This window comes from Panulirus ornatus, chromosome 17, assembly GCF_036320965.1.
Source record: "Panulirus ornatus isolate Po-2019 chromosome 17, ASM3632096v1, whole genome shotgun sequence".
NCBI classification, from domain to species: domain Eukaryota; kingdom Metazoa; phylum Arthropoda; class Malacostraca; order Decapoda; family Palinuridae; genus Panulirus; species Panulirus ornatus.
In genome coordinates this window covers 15,814,533-15,834,758 of record NC_092240.1, presented here as the reverse complement: position 1 = coordinate 15,834,758, position 20,226 = coordinate 15,814,533, and the positions used below count along the sequence as shown (strand labels likewise).

General features: G+C 38.8%; 1 protein-coding gene across 1 annotated transcript in view; it reads left to right on the top strand.

Moving 5' to 3' along the window:
- LOC139754577 (poly(A) RNA polymerase, mitochondrial-like) overlaps nt 1–20,226 on the top strand; it is a 36,752-nt gene that overhangs the window by 3,993 nt on the left and 12,533 nt on the right. The window contains exons 2-8 of the mRNA XM_071671959.1: nt 1,104–1,282; nt 3,496–3,723; nt 3,974–4,057; nt 7,698–7,826; nt 8,257–8,385; nt 13,746–13,834; nt 15,427–15,653. Of these exons, the coding sequence (XP_071528060.1) occupies nt 1,104–1,282; nt 3,496–3,723; nt 3,974–4,057; nt 7,698–7,826; nt 8,257–8,385; nt 13,746–13,834; nt 15,427–15,653 (1,065 nt within the window). The remainder of the gene's footprint in view (nt 1–1,103; nt 1,283–3,495; nt 3,724–3,973; nt 4,058–7,697; nt 7,827–8,256; nt 8,386–13,745; nt 13,835–15,426; nt 15,654–20,226) is intronic.

The window sequence follows — 20,226 nt, the reverse complement described above, 5'->3', positions numbered from 1 at the left end:
AAGTTATTAGAAATATCGTAAAAGAAAGTAGTTGAGAGAAAGGCAATACCGATAATCTGTTTTCACTGAAAAGTTGTACTAAATCCAATGTGATGAACTCCATCAAGTTGCCTGTGTATGGTCTACAGATGTTTATGATGTAGATCCATTTCCTATAAAGCATCAGTCTTTCAGATTCTGGTAAAAGTCCAGTTTAGCTCTGAATCACTTCTGCCTCTGGATATTGAATGATTTTGTTTTACATTTTTAGGGTAGTGTTTAGAAATTAGATATAGAATGGTAGGGAAGCTGGATAGTATCCTTTTGTGTGGTTTAAAGGAGTGTGCCGGTGAAAGTTTAAGAGCATTAGAAATAGGTTAATGAAAATTATTTAAATTGTATTGATTATCTGGATACTTTATCCATGCTAGACTTTTACCTCACTGCTAAGTCCAGTTCACTTTTGTCTATTAATTTTGTATCGTGTTTAATGATTGAATGATGATACCTGTTCCTCCCTACAAGAATATGTGATGAAATAATTTGAGATTAAAGTTCAGGTGTTTAGACTGCCTTCTGATTATAGAAGCCCTCAACACATGGAGAAGACCTTGCCTTTTGTATTACCATATTCCATTCACAACTTGCTGCTGCTGGATGCTTACTATCTATGACCTTAGATCTCCCCATAACTTTGTATGGGCTGGCACAGGATAGAACCTGGTCATTCACCATGCAGGGTTGTTATCTCTCATGGTACTCACAAAGGCACACAAATCAGAAGATTATTGATGTGTTCCTAAATGTTATATTAAGAATAGATATTTTTCTGTGGTATAAGGATAGAAATTTAACGGTGGTGATTTGTAGCTTCTTGCCATGGGGATTCAATTTGTTATTGGGTCAAGCATGGTAATTTTGTTACATTTGAAGGATACAGAAGGTATATATAACATGCAGGTAGTTATATTCAACTTTTTTACTATAACTTTAGATGGCTTGAGCTTGTTTACATTAGGTTTTGTTGATAATTGTTTAGATATCTATAGACATTGTCTTTATCTAACTTTTTTCTTTTGTAAGATTATTTAGATATCAGTTATTAGTATTTGTGTACTTTTTAGACTCTGCATTCCTGCCTTTTGATCAACTTGTCAGCTGTCGACGTGATGAAGCTCAGAGATCATTATTGGTGGAGGTTGCAGGGCCGACATCTGCATCTGACCTTTATCAAGTCTGCTCACAGTATGGCTCTGTGCACAAGATGTTTTACTATTCTGTCAAATTTGATGGTGCAAACAAGGTATTTACTTTTTTTTTTTTTAGATATTAATGTCATGCATATTTGATAACTATTACCTTGTAATTTACTAGACAAATGATAATACTGTTATATATATATACATATGTTATCCCTGGGGATAGGGGAGAAAGAATACTTCCCACGTATTCCCTGCGTGTCGTAGAAGGTGACTAAAAGGGGAGGGAGCGGGGGGCTGGAAATCCTCCCCTCTTGTTTTTTTTTTAATTTTCCGAAATAAGGAACAGAGAAGGGGGCTAGGTGAGGATATTCCCTCAGGGGCCCAGTCCTCTGTTCTTAACGCGGGAAATGGCGAATAGTTTAAAAAAAAAAAGATTATTATTATTATTATTATTATTATTATTGTTATTATTATTATTATTATTATTATTATTATTATTATTATTATTATCATTATTATTATTATTATTTTCTTTTCTTTTAAACTATTCGCCATTTCCCGCGTTAGCGAGGTAGCAGTAAGAACAGAGGACTGGGCCTTTTTTGGAATATCCTCACCTGGCCCCACTCTGTTCCTTCTTTTGGAAAAAAAAAAAAAAACGAGAGGGGAGTATTTCCAGCCCCCCCGCTCCCTCCCCTTTTAGTCGCCTTCTACGACACGCAGGGAATACGTGGGAAGTATTCTTACTCCCCTATCCCCAGGGATATTATTATTATTATTATATTTGATTGCGATGTAGCGCTAGGAAACAGACATAGAAAGAATGGTCCATCCACTCATATACACATATATATACATAAACGCCCATACACACACATATACATATAGATATTAACATTTACACATATACACATGCATACACAGACATATACACATGTACATATTCATACTTGCTTGCCTTCATCCATTCCTGGTGCCACCCCGTCCCACAGGAAACAGCTTTGCTACCCACTGCTTCACCAAAGTAGCACCAAGAAAACAGACAAAAAAGCCCACATTCGTTCACACTCAGTCTCTAGTCATTTGTAATGCACCGAAACCACAGCTCCCTGTCCACATACACAGACCTTTCCATGGTTTACCCCAGATGCTTCACATGCCCTGGTTCACTTCATTGACAGCATGTTGACCTTGTTATACCATATTGTTCCAATTTACTCTATTCCTTGCATGCCTTTCACCCTCCTGTATGTTCAGGCTCTGATTGCTTAAAATCTTTTTCATTCCATCCTTCCACCTTCAGTTTGGTCTCCTGCTTCTCCTTCCCTTCGCCTCTGACTCACATATCCATTTTGTCAGTCTTTCCTCACTCATTCTCTCCATATGTCCAAACCATTTCAAACACCCTCTTGCTCTCTCAACCACACTTTTTATTTTCTTACATCTCTCTTACCCGTTCATTACTTACTTGATCAAACCACCTCACACCACTTATTGTCCTCAAACATTTCATTTCCACCACATCCACCCTCCTCCATACACCCCTATCTATAGCCCATGCCTCACAACCATATAACATTGTTGGAACTGCTTTTCTTTCAGACATACCCATTTTTGCTTTAAGATAACTTTCTCTCCTTCCACACATTCTTCATTGCTCCTAGAACCTTTGCCCCCTCCCCCACCCTGTGACTCACTTCCGCTTTCATGATGCCATTTGCTGCTAAGTCCACTCCCAGATATCTAAAACACTTCACTTCATCCAGTTTTTCTTCATTCAAGCTTACCTCCCAATCAACTTGTTCCTCAACCCTACTGAACCTAATAACCTTGCTCTTATTCACATTTGCTCTCAACTTTATCCTTTCACATACTTTTCCAAGCTGTCACCAACATCTGCAGTTTTACACTTGAATCAGCCACCAGAGCTGTATCATTGAACAACAACTGACTCACCTCCCAGGTATTCCAAATTAACTTTAGCACATGGAGATGACAATCAATTTGGTGATAGTCAGACTAGCATGCACCATTTGCTTAAGTATGGAATATTACTTGGCTGTTTTTTCATTAAGGTTGCAAGATTGGTGTTGAATGAAATGTTTATGGATGATTCTGCAAGTGTCACCGTGTTTCAGTTAAGGGATATTACTAAAAATTTCTGTTTGTGGATTTGTAACTAAGGATCATCTGTTTTTCACTTGTTCTTTGTCCTAAATTCATGCACTTGAGAGAGACAGTAGTGCATCTGCATTGATTTCTCTTTAGTTTGATTTCTGAATTATCATATCTGGAGCTTTTTTCTTTTTCATAGGAGATGATTCTTGTGGAGTTTAAGGAACTATCATCACTCAACAAAGCTCTTCGGTTTGTGTGTTCACTATCGTCAAAATATGTTGTTCCGGCTCAGTCTCCATTTGTTTGGTTAGCAGCTGGAAACCCAGGTGGTAGAACTACCAATAATGACCCTTCAGATTTCTTGACACCAAGTGTGATATACAGTCAAACTGAACTCATGCAGCAAATTTCTCAGTGTTCTACTGTAAGCAGAATTCTTAAATTTATATTTGGTTCTAAAAACTGAAATGTAGTGACCTAGATAACTATTGATTGATTAAGTTATTTATGATCCTTGTGGTTTAATATGCTCATATTTCTCTTTTTAAGTTTGCTCTTAGTTTATGTATCCTTAGAGTTTATATCATAGTCATTTAGGAATAGGAATGGCTTGTCTTTTTGATGAATAGACTGGAAGTATCCAAACTTTTTTCTGTAAGCAAATCGTTTTTAAGATTTCAGAGCAAATTCAGAAGCTGTATGATGGCCTGAAGCTGACAGAATTGGGCTGGAGATTAAGGTTTTTTACATGCAGGCAGGTTAGTGTAATGTTTAATTTTGTAGATTGATAATCAGATGTCCTGTTTATGATATCCTTTTTTTTCATTAGAGTAAACTGTACATAATCTGTATCAAAACAGTGAGTCCTGTTTATGATATCTTTTTTTTTCATTAGAGTAAACTGTACGTAATCTGTATCAAAACAGTAAGTAGAAATTCATTTACTTTTGATGACCTAACTCTTTCACCAAAACTTGACTGGTGCTACCACATCTCTTACACTATCATTCTTTACATGATCAACATTAATCACAAGACATATGGTCCTCAGGCATTTCATATTCAATACTTTCACCCTAATCCTGTTGTGTTTTGGGCCCAAGACTTGCATCCACAGTGCTTCTGGGACTACTGTACCTTTGTCTTAACAACCATTGACCTCACCTTCAGCTCCTCCATAATGCACCCAGGGCCTTAGACCCTTCTTCCACCCTGTAACTTAGCTCCATGGTTTCACCTGCTGCCACATCCACTTGTAGGTACCTGAAACATTCCACTTTTTTCAGATCCTCTCAGTTGAAATTTACATTCACAACATCCTGTCTAATCTCCATACTTCTGCTCATTACATTAGTTTTGTTCATGATAATACCTATATTTCTCTTTTCACATATTCCGAATTTCATGACCAGTTTGTTGAGTTCTTTATGGAGTAGATGGCGTCTGCAAACTGCCACTGATTCACCTTCCTTGCTGACCTCAGCATACCATAGACCTGCCTCTTGTTTCAAGACCATGGCATTTGCCTCCCTAATCATCCCATTTTTCTTGAGATTAAATGACCACATCATACATCCTTCCCTCAGACCCACCTTCACCAGGGATCACTCAGCCTCTTCCATTCCTTGCGACATGCTATTCATCATATTTTCCTCATGAAATTCCTCACTATTTTGTAACTTTTTAGCCAATATATTTTTAGCACCTTCCACAAGACGTCTTTGTTAACCTTGTCATGTGGTTTCTTTGATCCATAAATGTTATGCACAGTTAATTCTATTTCTCCAAGTATTTGTTACATATATTCTTTGAAGCAGACACCTACTCTTCACACCTGCTATCTGTTTTAAAGCCATATAGCTTCTCCCCAGTCACACTTATTGTGCATACCACCACTCTTGTCAGGTATTATTGTCCTATACACCTCAAAAGGTATACTCGACAGCCTTTTAACTGCTCAATTTAAACACTAACTTTGGCCTCCCATGCCTGTACATATACATACATTTTGCAAGTCCTTATGTAACTCACTTTGGTCCATATGAACATTGATTACCTTGATTAACCAGTCAACAACACTGACTCCATCTTCCATTTTCGATGACTCTCTCATTCTGCATACTTCTGTATCCAAAACACACCATATCTGCCACCCTGTCAGCAAACACTTTCAGCAAGCCATTTCAATACTCACTGTGATTTTTTTACTTCTTTCTCTCATACCTCTTCCTCATCCACTCTACTCACTGTCTCCTGTATTTGATTGCTTATTCTCATACTGTTCATCATATTCTTAGATATTTTCTCATTCTGTCTAAAGTTAATCAGTACTCTTTCACCCCATCTCACATTTGCTTTTCTTTGTAGCTCTTGTATCATTTTGTTCCTCAACTGCAGCTTCTTGTAATACTCCTTCCAGTCACACATACTACTTCCCCAGAAGACAGCATCCAAACACATCCCTTTTTTCATTCATTATTGATTTGACTTCCTTATTGGATCACTTACCACCCTTTCTCATATGTCTACATATCACCTGCCATATGTCAGTTACTTCCCCCATACATGTATGAACCAATTTCCTGAATACCTTCCCCTCCCCTTGTTTCACATACTCTCTCCCTATGCCACTTTTCACTGTGTCTTGGTATCTTTGCATTCATGCCTCTGTTAACAGTGTGTTTGTTTTCACTGCTTCTTTCTTATTTTCCCATTAAAACAGCCTTAGACTTTTATAATCTCACATTAAGAAATGATAGGCCATTCCACCTGTTACCTGCTGTCAGCACAGTTACATCCAACAACCTCTCCTTTGCATACTTCTCATTTAGCACATGGTGATTTGATAATGCTTTTTGACTCGTATTCCTACTCCCCATGTATTTTTATGAATACTTTTTTTAAACCAGTTATTTTCAATCAACTCTCCTCTTTCAGCATACTACTTTTCAACCCTTTTCCCATTTTCATATCCAATACTGTATGTCAGGAACCTTGTGCTATAAAGGTATACCTTTGGTTGCCCCATCATCCTTACCCTCAGATCCTCATGCACCAAGATTTGATGCCTGTTTTACTTTTTAATAATCAGTTCCTGCTGTATGCTGTTGCAAATTTTTGAAAAATCTGTAGGGTGTTGAGGTGAACAGCACCTGAATTGTTTGGAGGGGAAATTCTATCGTAACCACACTTCTATGAGTAGGGTAAACTGCATAGGTAACATAGATAAACTGAGTGATAGTAAATGTGTTGAGTATGAAGGTTGAAAAGGAAGTTCAGAATGATGGGCTGTATGCTTTGAGTGGAGTTCAGGAGCGAATGAAAATGCTGACATATAAAGTTATTTGTTTGGAGACATTGATCCCTCCAGGATATTCTTGTTTAAAGATCTTTTTTAACACTGTATATTTTAGGCTTTGTCTGTCTGATACCCAAAATATGATGGTTACTATCTTATGCAAGTTTTGTTTATTGGACAGCAGACTTGGGCCTTTGGGCAACTATTGCATTACATTCAGGTGTTGAGGAGACTGTGTGATGTAGGTTCATCTTTTCCTACATAAAACCTCATTATGACATTAGTTAAAGGAGGTTAAGGCTTATTTTGAAGAAAATAGTAATGCATTATTGTTTGATATACTATATGCCTGTGACCAAGGCAAAAGAGTCTCCACTTATCCGTATCCTTACATGCCTCCCTTGCACAAACAATTCCACACATTTTCTCCCGTTTCTCTGTCTCCAGTTCTCTTCACTGTATTTTACCATGTCACAGGTGGTCTTCCACTCACATCAAACCCTTTTAGTTGTACTATCATACCTTCTTGTATACTCGCCATTATGCATTTTTTCCACATGCCTAGACTACCTTACGATATTGCATTCATCCACTCTACCATTCCACAGTTCATTCCCTTTTCATTCTTTGCCATACCAAATTTCTCGCACACCCCTTCATTACTTTCCTCATTCCCTTTGCATTCCTTGCCCTACCAGATCTCTCATATATCCCTTCTTTACTTCCTTCATTCCATCTATGTATACCACATGCTCTTATGAATAACTCATTTCTGCAGCCTGGATTCTTGACCTCTGTGCTACATCCCATGTTCAGGTTTCAGCGACATAGGTCAGGGTTAAGAGGCCTAAGCTGGCCTGTAATCCTTTCTTCATTTTTGTACTTACACCTCTACTCTTCATTGTTCTATTAAGGACCTAGTGACTCTTTTACCCTGTTCTGCTCTCTTTCCACATCACCAAATTTACCCAAGATAGCTCTTAAATACTTAAAATCTGTCACCTCTTCCAGTCTTTCACATCACTTATCTATAACAGTTTAACACTTTCTGCTCTAACTCTACTGGGCTTTACTGTCAAAGCTGATTCTTTTTTTCTCAGATAGAAGTGGCATTATCAGGGGTATTTCCAAGAGCTGCTGTTCTCCCATTTGGGTCTTCTGTAAACTCCTTTGGAAACATCAACTGTGACTTAGACATGGCCCTTGACCTCTCTAGCATTTCATCAGAGGTAAGGAAATTGATCATGCTGTGGAAAGTTTTAAAGTTTACGTATCCATATGTGTACCTGTGTACTTCTCCACTGTTCTCTAGACTAATTCTTAAGTGATTATTTTACTCTAAGAGGTATGCACTGTATCTAGGTGATGTTACCAGCTCAACTCTTCTGCATGAGATTATCGAAAAGTTTTATATTTGAATTATTTATCTTACCACGTTACTCTCCTTGGTAACTAAGTATCTGAACACACATAAGTACCATTTTTAGTGCTGTTTCTGTTAATGCTTGTTTGTATTATATTTTTATATCACAAAGGATTGCATTATGGCAATGATACCTCATATTTAAATTGTATTGCATGTGTCCTTTGGGTATTCTTTATTAGCTAGTTATTGTGCCAGAACAACCATTTGATGGATGGATTCTCTCACATATTTAGGAAAACACTCAACGGTTGGTCTTTCAAGCAAAGAAATATCCAGCTGCTGCTCGATCTCGGTTTAGACTGCAGCGCCACATGGAAGTCATCTCAGGCATCATAGACAACTTTGTACCAGGTTGTTCCCAGGTGTGTAAGTCATATTTCCTTATCTCATACACTGATTTTGACCTTACATCTAGTTGAACTAGGAGGAGCCTGCTCAAAATACTTTATTGTACAGTTCCTCACATTTCCCTGAAGTAGAATATTTATATGATTTGGCACACAAAAACTATGAAAATTATTTTTTTATTATTAGTTAAATTTTAAGAATTTTTGGTTTAGGGAAAACACATTAATTACTGGACTGGCACTATGAGTAGTAGGTAGTAGGCAGCCAACAACCAGGGAGATATATTACCAGTACTACCCGCCTGGGTATCCGGAGGGTTACTGACATCTGCTCATTGAGCCGGCACTTTAGTGGTTGTCAAGTTGCACTCCTCTGATGCAGGTAGCTATCTTTTCTTTCTTCCTCACTAACATGTGGACTATGTACTGGCATTCTGTGTGCAAACACCATATCTCCTTATCGTATGTAACACTTGACAAAACTTAACTCACACAGCTCATTTTTCATAACTCTAGATTTTCCTGTGGTGTGTACTATGTGCTAGCCCAGCCTTTTGGCAAAATGGTAGGAGCAGTAAGTATAAGTAGTAAGTAGAAAGATTTAGGCAGAAGCATTAGGTAGTAACATTAGGTAGAAGTAGTATGTAGGAGCGTTAGATAGAAGTACTCATTAGGAGTACCGGGTAGAACCCTCAGCAAACACTGCACTAGACTTGCCCTCTGCCTGTGGCCTGTTAAGGGTGAGGCACTAAAGGCCAAGAAGTGGCTCAGGAGTTCTTCAGTTATGGAGACTGTTACCATGGCCACCTCTTTAAGGGAGTTCCTGTTGGAACAGGCATGAAAGATATAGATAGAATAGATAGATAGTGGCAGTGGGCATTGCGTATTCAGTGAGTTCATAGAGAAGGAGTGCAGCCACCTTTCATAGTCACTGGCAGATTACTGAGGTCTCCAGTGGCTCATGATCTGTTTGAGTTGCCATCAGTAGCCAGCCATCTGAGTCTGCAGTGTTTGAAATTCATCTTGTGACAGGAAATTAAAACTTTTTGAGTTCCAGCATCTCAGTAGTTATCTTTCAAAAATTTTTGTTGGTGAATTCACTAGAAATCCAGTTTTTGGTCTGTAGATGTGTTTCTTGGTAAAAATTGTGCACCAACCTCTCCTGTGCATTATGACCAACAGATGCATGTAAAAATCCACATAAGACCAATAAACAGTATCACAAGATATAGTAATGAATGCCCTAACTGGAGTACTGCACCATTTCAAAAGAACTCTCTGTTTAGTGATGATGGTTTCATATGTAGTTTTGGTGTGCATGATTTAACAGGCCAATCACTCATGAATAAAACTATGTAAAAGAGAAACATTTATCCCTGGGGATTTGGGAGAAAGAATACTTACCATGTATTCCCTGTGTGTCGTATAAGGTGACTAAAAGGGGAGGGAGCAAGGGGCTGGAAATCCTCCCCTCCTGTTTTTTAACTTTCCAAAAGAGGGAACAGAGAAGGGGGCCAAGTGAGGATATTCCCTTTAAGGCTCAGTCCTCTCTTCATAATGCTACCTTACTAATGCGGGAAATGGTGAATATGTATAAAAAAAAAGAAACATATATGACCAAAAATTATATCAGTCTTTTTTGTAGTGACCAACATGGTATGAGCAAATGTGCCTCAACCATAGCCATCTCAGATGAGAAGGAAATAGCGTAAGAAAAAATGACGAAATCCTTCAGAGCTCCTTAAGTGTGTAGACTCAACTTTAAAAGGTGCAAAGGTTGTAAGGTTGAAGGTAGCAGGAAGATAAAAGAAGGAAAAGGGGGTATCATTATGGTCCTACTCAACTTTAAAAGGTGAAAAGGTTATAAGGTTGAAGTTAGCAGGAAGATGAAAGAAGGAAAGGGGGTATCATTTTGATCAATCCTTGTGTTCCTGTCTCCACACACAAACTGCAGGTCCAAGCCTTAGTGGTAGGGTCACATGCAGACAGATGTAAGAACAGTGGCCAAAATAATACCCATAGAATAGAGTGAGGGAAGCACATCATGGTGGACAGTGATGGGTGGTGTGGGGAGAGTGAGGCCTTGAAAGTTAATAAGATGGAAGGCTTATCATAAAAATTTTCATAGTATTGGTAGGATGCATCTCAATAAAGATTTATTATTTGTTAAAAAGCCTTTATGAAAATGATTTGTGAATAAATAAAAAAAAAAAGAATATAAAACCAAATACAATGCAACAAATCATAAACATGTATGTTTGAGGACAATGTGTGGTGTGAGGTGGTTTGATCGAGTAAGAAATGTAAGGGTAAGAGAGATGTGTGGAAATAAAAAGAGCGTGGTTGAGAGAGCAGAAGAGGGTGTTTTGAAATGATTTGGGCACATGGAGAGAATGAATGAGGAAAGATTGACCAAGAGGATATATGTGTCGGAGGTGGAGGGAACGAGGAGAAGTGGGAGACCAAATTGGAGGTGGAAAGATGGAGTGAAAAAGATTTTGTGTGATCGGGGCCTGAACATGCAGGAGGGTGAAAGGAGGGCAAGGAATAGAGTGAATTGGATCGATGTGGTATACCGGGGTTGACGTGCTGTCAGTGGATTGAATCAGGGCATGTGAAGCGTCTGGGGTAAACCATGGAAAGTTGTGTGGGCCTGGATGTGGAAAGGGAGCTGTGGTTTCGGGCATTATTGCATGACAGCTGGAGACTGAGTGTGAACGAATGGGGCCTTTGTTGTCTTTTCCTAGTGCTACCTCGCACACATGAGGGGGGAGTGGGATGGTATTCCATGTGTGGCGAGGTGGCGATGGGAATGAATAAAGGCAGACAGTGTGAATTGTGTGCATGGGTATATATGTATGTGTCTGCGTGTGTATATATATGTGTACATTGAGATGTATAGGTATGTATATTTGCGTGTGTGGACGTGTATGTATATACATTGTGTATGGGGGTGGGTTGGGCCATTTCTTTCGTCTGTTTCCTTGCGCTACCTCGCAAATGCGGGAGACAGCGATAAAGCAAAATAAATATATAAATAAATAGTATGTGCTGCTGGTTTTATGTGCCTTTTTCACCTTTTGGTATAAGGAGAGCTCACTACCTGGTTCATGAAAGTATTATGTTATGGATTGACATTCATATCATTTTGCTTGATAACAGTAGATTGTCACCCATTGCATTGAAGTTTTAAATTTCTTGAACATGACATTGTGTCATATGGGAAAGGAACTTTAATGATCACCAGTTTATTGAAATCCTCTTTCTCTATGATAAAAATGATTAGCATCAGAACTGCTTAGAGTTACCTTTTTAAGGATAGTTTCCTTTTGTTGATTTATTTTTCTATGATATTCCATTTCTCCTTTGATGGATGGCAGCTTCAGAATGCTTTCCAAAAACATTTTCTTTTTCAGGACATCTCTATATGTTTAGATTTTAAAGATGCAAGCATTATGATTTTGCAGAAGACATTTGAGTAGATCAGCAGTCACATAGGGGTCAGCACTATTTTGTCTAATAGCATTTCTTATGTGTTTTCTATTCACTGGTACCCACATTGAAAAGAGAATGTTGTATGGAGGATCTTTGTGAAAGCATTTTGTTTATTTACCATCTTTTGCACTGGTAATTAAGATTGATCACCAGTGCCCAGTATTCTTATAATTTTTACTCCTCCATCATTGGAGTAGTTGCAGTTGGAAAAGCTTGTATTAGACAGAGAAGTAAATACAAGAAATGAGTTTTGTCTCTTCAAACATGCTCATGCATATGAGCATAAGTATCTTAGAGAAGCATTGGAGGTTAGATAAAAATAAAGAGATGTGTGGGTAGAAAAAACTATTGAAATCAGTCTCTAATGGATACCATGGAATTTGAACATGGGTAAATTTACATTTTGAGCTGATGTAGAATATTGGGATCATCTGAAGGTACCCCCCACCTCCAGTATCTTTCTAGGCTTTGTTAGATTAGGTTAGATTAGATGAGGTTAGGGTTGTACCTTAACAAAACCATATCTACAGATCTCATGTAAACTGTGGGGAGGTGGGGCATTCTTCATGTGATCCAAATATTGTCAATGAAGTAGAATTATTAGTGGCAGAAAAATGGCCTTAGAGAAATTCAGTATCTTATTCACTTAGATGTAAAAGAAGATCCATTTGGGTATGGATAGAATAGAAATGCTGTGAAAATGTAGTAAGAATTGGTACAGCACTCATCTGTTGTGTGTGTATGGTCATAAAACTGTGGAGTTTGTCATATGTATGCACAGCCATTCCTTTACAAGCCACATGAGTGCAGTCTGCTGCCAGATTGGTCCACCAAATGTATGAAAAGCAGACATCCTTGCTTCAGGTGATTTTTAGAAGGCCAGTGCCAACATGCCTGTATATTCTGTTCTGGGACTTGATGGCTTATTTTGATAGAACAGTGCAGAAAGACTCATGAAAATGCATTTATCACTTCTGGGAAGATAGTTTAAACTTCAAGTGTTATTCCAGTATTTTAAAAGATGGTAACATGCCCCACTGCTTAAAATGTGAGAAAAGTGATTCCCAAATACATTATAAACTGTAAGATATTTGATATAATGTTAAGAAGTAAACTGACTGTTTAAAATCAAATTACATAACCCAGGTAAGTATAACTTGAGGACTGACTATAAGGATAGAATCTGGAAAGTGTTTTAGAATAGTCAGAATGGTGTTGTTGAATATGCAGGTTTCATAACGGTCTGTGACAGCTGTAAGCATTGAGCAGTAGGACCTACATTTCACACAGGGGACATAAATGGTGAAATAGTACATTTGGCACTGTTTTTCATAACCTGATCTTGAAGTGTATTGGAGGAGAGAAAGAGAGAGAGAGATAGGTCACCAAAATGGTTACAATTTCTCATGGGTGTAGTATCTTGTCTTGTTGAAGGCATAGGTTTTAAAAGTTGATGGCCATCTTACGGTGAAATATGAGCTTTGCTTCTTTCTATTAAGCTGCGTTGCTTGGTAGTGTAAACCTTCCCGCTGTCTTTTTTTATTGTCCTGGTTTTCTTTTTCCAGAATAAGGGGTAATTTCATAAATGAGGGGCTAATTTGGTCAAGGGTTATGCAGTTGCTGATAACTTGAAAATTAATCACAGAGATCTTACATTTGTACACCATTACATTTAATTGTGAGTAGTCTGAGACAGTAGGTAAATAAGTACAAACATAAAATTAGCAGATTTAAGGGTTCCCGAACAGCTGTGAGTTTAACAAAAAAAATTTAAATAGTATATTTTTCTGTATAATGTAGCTGATGAGTCATTGCTTATTTCAATACAGTAGAATACCAAAGTATATAGATATGTGAACTACTGATTTTTCTTATCTCAGGTGCGAAAAATTCTAAATGCCAGAGTGCCTATCATCAAATATCGGCAGGATCTGACTGGTGTAGACTGTGATCTTAGCATGTCAAATAGGTGAGTAACATTATTGTATATTATGTAAGGAATTGTTTATACATACTGATAATGTAGTTCTAATGGCTGCAACAGTAATACTATAAATATACGCACATATATGCATTCACTCACATACACATACATATCAGTACATTATTATTTTTTTATTATACTTTGTCGCAGTCTCCTGCGTTAGCAAGGTAGCACAAGGAAACAGATGAAAGAATGGCCTAACCCATCCACATACACATGTATATACATAAACACCCACACATGTACATATACATACCTATAAATTTCAACGTATGCATACGTATACATACACAGACATATACATATATACACATGTACATATTCATACCAGCTGCCTTCATCCATTCCCATCGCCACCCCGCCACACATGAAATGGCACCCTCCTCCCCTTGCATGCGTGCGAGGTAAGTGCTAGGAAAAGACAACATAGGCCACATTTGTTCTCACTCAGTCTCTAACTGTCATGTGTAATGCATCGAAACCACAGCTCTCTTTCCACATCCAGGCCCCACAAAACTTTCCATGGTCTACCCCAGACGCTTCGCATGCCCTAGTTCAATCCGCCAATAGCACGCTGACATATACATATATACGCATACTTGCTTGCCTTCATCCATTCCTGGTGCCACCCTGCCCCTCAGGAAACAGCATCAACACCCCATGTCAGTGAGGTAGCACCTGGTAAACAGTCAAAAAAGGCCACATCATTCACACCCCAGTCTCTAGCTGTCGTGTGTAATGCACCTAAACCATACATAGGTAGCATTAATGGGATGGCTTTGATTTGGGCCTCAGCTGCCCTTGCTGTGGTTTTGGTGCATTACATATGACAGCTAGAGACTGAGTGTGAAAGAATGTGGCCTTTTATGTCTTCTCCTGGCACTACCTTGCTGGAGAGAGAGAGAGAGAGAGAGAGAGAGAGAGGGGGGGGGGGGGGGGGGATGCTATTACATGTGTAGTGGGGTGGCGACGGGAATGGATGAAGGCAGCAAGTATGAATATGAACTTGAGTATATATGTATATGTCTGTGTATGTTTTTTTTTTTTTCCAAACTTCGCCATTTCCTGCGTTAGCGAGGTAGCGTTAAGAACAGAGGACTGGGCCTTTGAGGGAATTTCCGCACCTGGCCCACTTCTCTGTTCCTTCTTTTGGAAAATTAAAAAAAAAAAAATGAGATGGGAGGATTTCCAGCCCCCCGTTCCCTTCCCCTTTAATCGCCTTCTACGACACGCAGGGAATAGGTGGGGAGTATTCTTTATCCCCTATCCCCAGAGATATGTGTATGTATATGTTGAAATATATATGTATGTATATGTGCGTGTATGTATATGCATGTGTATGTGGGTGGGTTGGGCCATTCCTCTTCTATTTCCTTGTGCTACCTCACTGACGCAGGAGACGGCGATTAAGTATAATAAATAAATAGTGGATGAATATATTTATATATATACTCAGATATTCATATATTATGAAAATATTTATAGTAATAACAAGTTCTTAGATGCACACTGTAATGTTTTATACATACCTACTTTTTCAGTTTCTCTGTAATTCATTTTGTCATTGTTTTGGGTAGATCTGGTTTCTACATGAGTCAGATGCTATATATGTATGGGAGCATGGATCCAAGAGTACGTCCAATTGTGTTTGCTGTTCGACGATGGGCAAGAGATCGACACATAACATCACCATATGCTGGTCGATGGGTCACAAATTTTTCACTCACAGTAATGGTGCTCTTCTACCTAATGAATGTGTCACCTCCAGTGATTACATCACTGCATTCATTAAATATTAATTCAGGTAATGATTTTATTGATCTCTGTTTGCAAAGTTGCACGTGTGTGTTTGTCTACAGTCATGTTTTCAAAGTTGTACTCATAAATTCAGGGTGTAATTAATTTTTAAGATTATGACATTATTACACTTGAATATGATCTGGTAAATGAAATTATATACACATGATCTGGTAAATGAAATCATTGTGGCAGATTATCTCATATCTAGCATTTTATGTTGTACATTTAAGTAAACTGATATTTTCTAAAACTTATAAAAGCTTATTTATTTAAGGAATAAATTTATCAGTTTGAATTATAATTATATTCAGTCTGCTTTCAAGCCCTTTTATGTTCAGTGAAACTTTGCTTGTGTCTGTGGAGTGCCATTCTGTTGTTTAGATGCTGCTAAAGCTTCCATGAGGTGCTAATCCATGGTTTAATCAGTTTTGAACACTTGTTGGTCATGTCTGTTGCACTTAATGATAATGTATTTGCCCTTATGATGGCATCCAAGATTCAGTTATGAGTGTAATGGTGTTAGTGGTATGGAGAAAATACACTTTGCTTACAACAGTAGTGGTGTGATTGGGGAGGGAGGCAATGATGTGGCATGAAGTAATAGTGAAATGTGTGGTGAGGAGTGAAGCAATGTAGTGGTAGCCTGGTGTTTAGAGAGGGGGCGACAGTTTGAGGAACAACAGTAGTGATGTGTGTAGGGAGGAGGGATATGACAATATGGTGCAGAACGATATCTGTGTTGGGATGTAGGTGACAGTGTGGTGTGGAGCAGTAGTGATATGTTTAGGGAAGGAAGCAGCAGTCTGGCTGGGAATAGTAGCAGTTTTTGTGGTTAGGACGTGGGCAACAGCATGGATTTAACACTTCCATCCCATTCCCAGGTAACTAAAACACTCTCCACTTCCTCCTTGTCCTCCCCATTCAGGTTGCTCTCAAGCCATCTTGTCTCATACCTTTCATCACTTAATTACCTTAGTGTTTTTTCACATTCAGTCTGAAATTTCTCTTATTACACACACTCCTAATTACTCTCATCACCTGGAGTTTCTCTCCCAAGTCAACCACCAGAACTATCTCACCTGCAAACAGCTACTAAGTCACCTCCTTGTAAACTCAGCCTTAGCATTCTACAAAGTTTTCCCTTTCTCCATGCCATTCATCCTTAAACAAGAGTTTAAACAAACATAGTGGCACCACCTATCCTTGACACAGAACTGCTTTCACTAAGAACCAATCATCTTTTCTTTCTACTTGCACATCCACCATTTTGTATTGGAGTGACTCCTTGCTGCATTTAGTAGCTTTCTGGTTACCTCATATTTTGTAGCACCTTGCAAATAGTCTCTCTTAAACCAATCCTATGGGTTTCTTTAGGTCCATAAATGCAATTTCCTTTCTGTAACTACTTCTCACTCAAATTCTTCAAAGCAGACTCTTAAGACCACACATCTATCTCTTTTGAAACCAGTCTTCTCCCTAATCTGATATTCTATGTATGCTACCTCCCTCTCAGTCATCATTCTCCTGCACAACTTATTAGGTATACTGAATAAAGTTATACATCTAGATTGAGCTTTCTCTTTTACCCTTATACATGCAGTCTTCCACTCCTCATGCACCTCACCATGGGCCATGAAATTTTAAGGAGCTTGACCAACCAATCAGCAACATTGTCACCACTTTCTTTAGAAACTCAACTACAGTCCCATCCATCCAACAGTTTTGCCACATTTCATTTTATGCAAGGCTTTAACTACCTCATTTTTTCACCAGGACTGACTTCAGATGCTACCAATTTTCTCATACCTGTCTCTTGACTTGCCACTTGTTCTTGTACATCTTCCAGTTGCTAATGCCTCTTCCCTGCATGTACTATTCATACTTCTCGAGCAGTTTCACTTCTTTATCCACCTCTCAGTACCTTTGCTCATGTGCCCACCACTCACCTTTGGCATGGCACACAATTCAGCTGCACATTTAAGAACTGCTTCACTGATACCATCCAACCTTCTTCCATTTCAAAGAGATGGTGTGTGACCTCCCTCCATGGTCACTAGTGGGTTACTCACGTATTCAGGTAGTTCAGTTACTCATCTTTGGTTTGCTATCTTTGACCTACCAACAGAGCTTACAGTGCATGTGGAATTCAACTTGTGGTGTGAAATTATGTGAGTAAATTGCCACCAATAGCAGCAAAGTGGTTAACATTTGACTGGATATTTTGACAATTTACTTGGTGTATGCAGAGGTTTATCATAGAATTTCTTATGCATTCCGAGGATTGGCGGAATACATGCATAGTGCCATTGTACAGAGGCAAAGGGGATAAAGGTGAGTGCTCAAATTACAGAGGTATGGGTTTGTTGAGTATTCCTGGGAAACTATATTGGAGGGTATCGATTGAGAGGGTGAAGGCATGTACAAAAGGTATGGGTTTGTTGAGTATTCCTGGGAAACTATATTGGAGGGTATCGATTGAGAGGGTGAAGGCATGTACAAAGCATCAGATTGGGGAGGAGCAGTGTGGTTTCGGAAGTGGTAGAGGATGTGTGGATTGGGTGTTTACTTTGAAGAATGTGTGTGGGAAATACTTGGAAAAGCAAATGGATTTGTATGTAGCTTTTATGGATCTGGAGAAGGCATATGATAGAAATGATAGAGATAATCTGTGGAAGGTATTAAGAATATATGGTGTGGGAGGCAAGTCGTTAGAAACAGTGAAAAGTTTATATCAAGGATGTAAGGTGTGTGTATGAGTAGGAAGAGAGGAAAGTGATTGGTTCTCAGTGAATGTTGGTTTGCGGCAGGGGTGCGTGATGTCTTTATGGTTGTTTGGTTTGTTTATGGATGGGGTTGTTAGGGAGTTGAATGCAAGAGTTTTGGAGAAGGGGACAAGAATTCAGTCTGTAGTGGATGAGAGAGCTTGGGAAGTGAGTCATTTGTTGTTCGCTGATGATACAGCGCTGGTGGCTGATTCAGGTGAGAAACTGCAGAAGCTGGTGACTGAGTTTGGTAAAGTATGTGAAAGAAGAAAGCTGAGAGTAAATGTGAATAAGAGCAAGGTTATTAGATAGAGTAGGGTTGAGGGACAAGTCAATTGGGAGGTAAGTTTGAATGGAGAAAAACTGGAGGAAGTGAAATGTTTTAGATATCTGGGAGTGGATTTGGCAGTGGATGGAATCATGGAAGCGGAAGTGAGTCACAGGGTGGGGGAGGGGGGTGAAAGTTCTGGGAGTGTCGAAAAATGTGTGGAAGGTGAGAACATTATCTCAGAAAGCAAAAATGGGTATGTTTAAAGGAATAGTGGTTCCGACAATGTTATATGGTTGCGAGGCGTGGGCGAAAGATAGAGTTGTGCGGAGGAGGGTGGATGTGTTGTAAATGAGATGTTTGAGGACAATATGTGGTGTGAGGTGGTTTGATCGAGTAAGTAATGAAAGGGTAAGAGAGATGTGTGGTAATAAAAAGAGTGTGGTTGGGAGAGCAGAAGAGGGTGTTTTGAAATGGTTTGGTCACATGGGGAGAATGAGTGAGGAAAAATTGACAAAGAGTGTCGGGTGGAGGGAACGAGGAGAAGTGGGAGACCAAATTGGAGGTGGAAAGATGGAGTGAAAAAGATTTTGAGCAATCAGGGCCTGAACATGCAGGAGGGTGAAAGGCATTTCAAGGAATAGAGTGAATTGGAACTATGTGGTATACCAGGGTCGACGTGCTGTCAATGGATTGAACCAGGGCATGTGAAGCGTCGGAGGTAAACCATGGAAAGTTGTGTGGGGCCTGGATGTGGAAAGGGAAGTGTGGTTTCGGTGCATTATACATGACAGCTAGAGACTGAGTGTGAACGAATGTGGCCTTTGTTGTCTTTTCCTAGCGCTACCTCGCATGCATGTGGGGGGAGGGGGTTGTCTTTTCATGTGTGGTGGGGCAGTGACAGGAATGAATAAAGGCAGCAAGTATGAATTATGTACATGTGTATATATGTATGTGTCTTTGTATGTATGTATATGTATGCGTTGAAATGTATAGGTATGTATATGTGCATGTGTAGACATGTATGTATATACATGTGTATGTGGGTGGGTTGGGCCATTCTTTTGTCTGTTTCCTTGCGCTACCTTGCCGATGCAGGAGACTGCAACAAAGTATGATAAAAAATAATATTCTTATGTTAAAACAGTCATCTGCTAAAGTGGCAGCTCTTTCTAGGGTTTCAGCTCCTTTTTCCTCTAAATGAGTTCGTAGATTCTGCATGTCTGCAATTCCTTTAACAGGAATATCTCTCTAAAATTATTAAAGTACCCATTTACATCTGAAGAACCACCCTGTGGCAAATAATCTCTCCTTTTTCGCATTTTCCATGTAACTATTTCAGTTTTCTATAAGTTTCTGAAATTTTGTATATTGTTTGGAACCCATTTTATAAGCTTTCAAAGTGCTAATTTGTACACCCATTATGACCATTTTATAAGCTTTCAAAATGCTAATTTATAAACCTGTTATAGCACTTGCAATCTATGATTGACAAAGGATTGAAAATTTCTTTGGCCATACCCATAAATGCAGTCTGTAAACATTGT